Source organism: Primulina tabacum, chromosome 11 (assembly GCF_025594145.1).
Source record: "Primulina tabacum isolate GXHZ01 chromosome 11, ASM2559414v2, whole genome shotgun sequence".
Classification (NCBI taxonomy): Eukaryota; Viridiplantae; Streptophyta; class Magnoliopsida; order Lamiales; family Gesneriaceae; genus Primulina; species Primulina tabacum.
Genome location: NC_134560.1, coordinates 34,899,490 through 34,906,195, shown reverse-complemented (window position 1 = coordinate 34,906,195; position 6,706 = coordinate 34,899,490). Strand labels below are relative to the sequence as shown.

At 35.9% G+C, this 6,706-nt stretch overlaps 1 protein-coding gene across 1 annotated transcript; it reads right to left on the bottom strand.

Moving 5' to 3' along the window:
* Positions 1-1,914: 1,914 nt before the first annotated feature.
* Positions 1,915-3,526, bottom strand: LOC142519354 (uncharacterized). The gene has a single exon (XM_075622344.1). It carries the CDS (start codon positions 3,386-3,388, stop codon positions 2,198-2,200), a length of 1,191 nt encoding a protein of 396 aa, XP_075478459.1. The 5' UTR covers positions 3,389-3,526; the 3' UTR covers positions 1,915-2,197.
* Positions 3,527-6,706: the final 3,180 nt, after the last annotated feature.

Sequence of the window (6,706 nt, the reverse complement as noted above, 5' to 3'; positions counted from 1 at the left end):
TGATTTTTGTGGTCGATGGTCGAGAAGTGCAAAAAAAGAAAAGAACTTACAAGTGAAGATTTCTCGTGATTGACTTACGCGGTTTTGCTACGTTGCCGTTAAGGATGTGAACAATCCAAACCAAACAAAATAGTATTAGGTTTGAGTTTGGTTCGTTTAAGATTGATAGAGGCTCGAGCTCGGCTCGAGCTCGATTCGAGCTTTTATCATCAAGCTCGAGTTCGAATTGTCTTAAAATTACTGAGCACGAGCTCGGCTCGTTAAAAGCTCGTTTATCATGTTAATCAAGTCGGGCTCGAGTTTGATTCATTTATAACTCGTTTATCATGTTTAACAAGCCTGACTTGAGCTCGGCTCGTTTTCGAGCTCTTAAAACATACAATTGAGCTCGAGTTTGAGCTTGATTCGACATTGGTAAAGATTAAATGTATCTATAAACTAATTTTAAATCACACATAAAAGTATAAATTTTATCAGTACTAATATTTTTATTTGTCAACTCAACAAATGAGCCAGGCTCGAGCCTACGAGCCACCTAAAAAGCCGAGCTCGAGCTTGGAGCCTATTAATGAACATGTTTGCAAGCTCACGAGCCGAATATCCTTAGACTTAAGCTTGGTTTGATTAAATTATCGAGCTCGAGCTTGGCTCGATATGATTAACAAACGAACTCAAACGAATTTTTTTATCGAACCGAGCTCCGAATAGCTCGCGAACGATTTGGTTTGTTTACATCCTTAGTTTTCGTAAGGTATTAAAGATACTCGAACACAACACTCATGTAAAGTGTTCGTCGTAGAGTTGCTTGTTGCTTTGGGTTTTTGGCAATGCAATCATTGCATTTGTGATTTAGTAATTGTCTACTTGGAATGCACTTTACTTCCTTTGCCTGTAAGGAAGAGCGTTTTTTGTAGTTTCACTAGTATTAGTATTGTAAACTAATTACAATTTTTTAGTGAATATTTTGTCTTTAGGCACCACACAAGTTTTATACTTGTGCATGATTTTTTCATTCATGTATTAGTCTTAAAACTTTATTTGTGTGATTATCTAATTTATTCCGCTATATGTTGTGGATAAGTGTTACAACACATGCACACAACACCTAAAATTTGATATACACAATCTAAATATTTTATGTATTTTTATGTTAAACAAATAAACTTTCAGAATTTCTATTTGAAAATTCATAAAATATAAATAATCGAACATACATAAATAGTTTAAGAAAGAAAACTCACTAAAGGGTCATCGGCGGGAAGTATTTCCTTGATGATGCTCAAATCATATGTAAAATGAGACATGCGATTAGATTTGTAGGAGTTTGTTCAAGCGCAAAAATGGTATCGGTTAGAAGCGCAATCGAACGCTGGTGTTTAATTAGAAAGTTGAACTGTTTAAAAGATTTGAATTATATCATTATCACAAATATATAATTTTTGGTTCACCCGTTCCTAAGTAATCGGCGAAGTCTGAAACCATGCACAGTTACCTTCCAGATTGATATATCTATATCCAACTTTTAATTGAGATAACTCTATTTAGCTTCCTGTTAAGATAGCTTTGTCCAACTTTCAGTTGAGAGAATCTTTGTTCTGCTTCTGTTCTCCCATAATCAGTTATTGTTCAATTAAGAATACAACTTCGAGGTTCACTCGGTCGGACAGACGTGGCTATAAATGTGAATTTACTTCTATATGTAAAGAATAATAATAAAAAATAATATTTTTTATTATAAGAATAATTCTTTTAAGTTAATAATAATTTTGGTTACCCAACAATGATATGAAAAAAATAAAGAAAATTATTTAATCAAATGTCATAAAAAATTATAATTTATGGACAATTATAACTTGTGCATTCAATAGTACATGTATATATATAATTTGTAAAATTTGATAATTAAAGATATAGTTTCATTGAAGATTCCAACTGCAACAATTATCTGCAAATTTTGAAAGATATACACAGCAAATTCAAAACACATTTACATAATAAATCTGCGAAGGATTTTATTCAGGACAGAATCAAGAACATTTACATGATTTAATTTTATCTGTTTTCAAATTTCAGTAAATGTGGAAAATCATATTTCACCAAAGAACGGAAAAAAAAAAAAAAAACAAGAAACACACACAGGAAGATTAATCCACGGAAGCCTGGATTTTACTCTGAGTTCCATTCGGAATTATTCAAGTCACAAGCCAAATCCCCCGAACATTCCTCCGAGGAAATCAAGACCGCCTCCACCTCCCGATAATGATTGTAATAAATCAAGTCCTCCGCCGCCGCCGCCGCCAAAACCACCGTTCATTAATGCTTGCAAAAGTTCTTGTCCTCCGCCGCCGCCCCCAAAACCACCGTTCATACTTGAGTAGAGCTGCATCAACTGTTGATATCCATTTTCACCTCCAAAACCACCAGCACCAAATCCACCACCGGCGCCACCTAGACCACCAGCTCCAATGCCACCCGTGCCTCCGCCAAATCCTCCTCCAAGCCCGGCAACGCCACCAGCTCCAAGACCGGTTGTGCCGCCAGCTAGCATCGCCTGTGTCATAGCGTTATTGTTCTGTATTATTTGCTGTAAATACTGAAGAAACAATTGATTGCGCTGTCTGTCAACCGTATACGGATTGTGCTGCAGAACCGGGAATCCTGCCTGAATCCCAGCAGCCGGTGGCGGTGGAACGAAGTTATGTTGCATGAAGGAAGGCGTTGCTGCCATATAATGTGGGCCGTATCCTTGCGGCGGCTGAGGAGCAGATCTAGTAAAGGTCGCCCCCACCTGAGGCACCGACCCTTGATGAGGCTGAAAGCCCATGTTATTCATAGGAGAAACACTTTTGGCACAGTGCAAATGCGCATCAAACGCACACAAATTACATCTATAAATCCAATGAACGGAACCGACCTTCTTGCATATATCACAGCAGAAATCCTTAGTAGGATAAGGCGATCCAAACGTAAGCTCAAGCTTATGAACGTGACTGGAATGAGTAATGGATAAAGGCATTGCGGAACACAGTATATGCAAATCATTTCCGCATGGTTTGCAGTGATACGAGAAGCCATCGCCATTTTTCCCACAAGCATCACACTTAAACATCCCATCCGCATACGCGGGTTGCGTCAAGAGGGTGAAGGCATGGTCTTTGTGACAAGGGTGGGTGATTTTCATGGGCATCTCGAAGCATTTTTTGTGGAGGAAAAAGCTGCAAACATTGCAAGAGTAGATCAAACCAGAAGGCTGGAGCTTGCATCCTGAACAAGAAGATGATAAATTTGGGGTTTGGAGAGGAATATAGCTGCAAAGCTTCAACGGATGGGGGTGGCTGAAATGGGTTGTTGTTGTTTCTTTGGGAGATTCAGAGGTTATCTTGCCCATTATTATTGTGGCCTCTCACACAGAAGAATGAAAGAGAATCGTTAGGGATTAATAAGACGGAAGATATGCCATTTTAGTTACGTGTTCGATCAAAGCCAGCCAAAGAGTGGACTTTTGATCAGTACGTACCAGCTGGCTTTACTGTTTAAGGCAGTGCAGATTATACTTTTCTTCATATATATGTATATATAATACGCGTTTGACTATGATAGATAGTTGACTTGATCGAGAACAACTTGGGTATATTTTTATATCTTCAATTTTTTTTTCTACTCGAGACGTTCGTATAAACATCTTATACAAAATAGTCAGGGTAAAAACTCACTGTGAGAGAGTCTCACGGGTCGTATTTTGTGAGACGGATCTCTTATTTGGGTCATCCATGAAAATGTATTACTTTTTATGTTAAGAGTATTTCTTTTATTGTGAATATCGTAAGAGTTGACTCGTCTCACAAATAAAGATTCGTGAGATCGTCTCACAAGACACTTGCTTTACAAAATATAACGTGGCTCTTCTATCTATTATCAACAATATTCATCATTTGCATACCAAGAAATCAAGTTATTACATTAAAACTCCAAGTAGAGAACCAAAATTCAATTTAGACTAATTTTATTATTATTTTCTTTTCGTTATTATTTTTTGTTATGACGGTGATGGTGGTGATTTTTATTTTGATATGGTAAAATAATTATTAATTTGTATTCATTATTTATGTTATAATTATTACTCAATTATTTGTTTTTTTTATGGCTAACGATTATGATTGTTTTATTTTATGATAGTTATTAAATAATATTATGATAATAATTATTCTTGTTGTTGAAGCATTAACAGCCGTCGTAATTGGTTGTATGATTTAAAAATATATATTTGTAAAGACGAAGCATCGTTATTTCACTGTATTGTTGTGATCTGTTGGAGATATTTGAAGACAACATCTGTACAAAGTATTGATTGAAAAATTGTTTTGTTTTTTTCATTTTGCAACTATTTTAAAATTTTGATCAAATTTGAAGCAGTGTTATCATTGGACGGTAGAAATATTATCCAATTTAATCGGGAGTAATCATCCACTATCACTAAATTGTACCTCATTCTCCCTATGCTATTTTACTGATATTGGCTCAAATAAGTCCATATGCAATAAATCCAAGCATTTGGTGGAAAAGTTATATCCTTTGCTTTTAAAAGTAGATATCAATTGCTTGCCCAACTGATATGCGGTGCAAATATTATTTTTAGTAATATTGTCTTCGGACAGACCGGTCATCAAGCCTTGGTTACTTAGATTGAAAATATATTTGAAATTTAGATGATTCAATCGTTTGTATCACAACCAATGTTTATCATTATTATAAGAAACAAAACATGTAGGGGAGAGAAGTTGATTATCTTTCCAACTTATCCTGTAAGTATTTTCTTCTCTTAATCACGTTAGCATAATATCATCATTACTAGATTTCACAATGCAAATGTGTTGGTGAAGTTCAATAGAATAACCATTATCACATAATTGGATAATTCTAATTAAATTATAACACAAATTTTCAACCAATAGTACATCAATAATGATGACTTTACCATGTATAATCTTATCTTTATCCACGATTACCTTTAGAATTATTACCAAATGTGATTCTTGGTCCTTTACGTACATTCAACTATTTCTTCAGTAGCTTTTTGTTTCGGTCATATACCTTGAGCATCCACTGTAAATGTATCATGTTTAATTTTCGACTGTTTTTGTCTTTTGTACCTGTAAACAAACATAAAATAATTTTTGTACCCATATCTATTTAGGTCCAAACTAGATTAGTTTATAATGAGTTATAATGGACTTCTATAGCAACTTGAGTTAATCATTTTCATAAAGCGATGATAGATACAAAATATTTGCTATAAGTGCCCATTGTATAGTCGCACAAACACTATAAAGTATTTGCTATATATAGGGGCCCATTGTATAGTCACACAGGCACAGGCCCGTGCCTGGGGCGTGACATAATGGTATCAGAGACGGTCACAAGCAAGGAAAACCATGAAATAAGTGCTTTGAAGTAGGGGTGATCGTGATATCTCTTGTCCTACATGATAAAAAATTAAAGATTCAAAATTAGTTTATAATGGACTATAATAAACTTCAATATCAACTTGAGTTAATCATTTTCGTAAAGCGAAGATACGAAGTGGTTACTATAGGGTCATTGTGTAGTCACACAGGCGCGGATCTGGGGCCATGGAATGACAAAAATTCACTAGAAGACTTTGATTTGCACGTCCTTTATAACAACCAACTTCAAATTTAGGTCTTATCCACGACATAAGTTGAAACTCCTAGTATTTCTCACAACGGTTAGGACCCTTAGTGAAAAAACCAAAACACCACAAAGGTAACAAAAGAATGAATCCTAAGATTCGAAGTATTTGCAAATCCTCGAACCGTCTCTGGTAGAAAACGGTTGAGTAGTTGTCTTTAAGCTTTGCCTGATCTTTGTCGAACTGATAATATCTAGAAGAGACTTGGGTTAATCATTTTCGTAAAGCAGATATACGAAGTAGTTGCTATAGCGCCATTGAGTAGTCACGCAGATGCGGCCCTGGGCCCGCGCCGGGGGCATGAAAAGAATTCATTAGAATTCTTGGGAAGTGAGGCATACCAATCAAATGCAGTTCATGTGAGAAAATTTGGGAATAACAACAACTTTAAATTGTTGAAGTTCTCCAAGTTGACCAACTCCCCAAACTGAATAATATAACTGACTATATGCAATATGCTGGATTGGCTGCCCTCCCTAGAGAACAGCCCGAAGTCATGAGTTCTGTAACCCTTGTGATAAGGGCTATTCACATCTATGTAGTCTGGATAGGACTTGTGGAACTCTTGGCGTCCTTAGTTTCTTTCACCCTTTCTGGATCAATTACGTGGATGTTCTGAGCTGGGAGTGAATGATAATAATGTGCCCCTGAGTTTGGAAACCTGCATTGAAACCAAAATTACCTCCTAGGAAACCCTCATCCACTCTTTGATAATTCATGTGCATCATGTCATCATGATAGGCTCATAATAGTTTGCATTTTTGTTGTCATATCTCTCATTGTTACCACTTTAAACATGCTTAATTGACACATTTTTATGTGATTTTATTGTAGGAGGAAGTTTTCTGCTCTTGCGATAAATCTGGGCTAAAAAGGGTGATTTTATATCACAATTAAAGTTGCTGATATGATCTTAATAGAAGACGTGGAGCAGAAAAAATTCAGAAGTGATTTTTGGACAATGCGTGATCACGCCTTGTGACTACTCCTCGGCTG

Coding starts and splice junctions, on each gene's coding strand:
- LOC142519354 (XM_075622344.1), bottom strand. CDS start 3,388: ATGGGCAAGATAACCTCTGAATCTCCCAAAGAAACAACAACAACCCAT.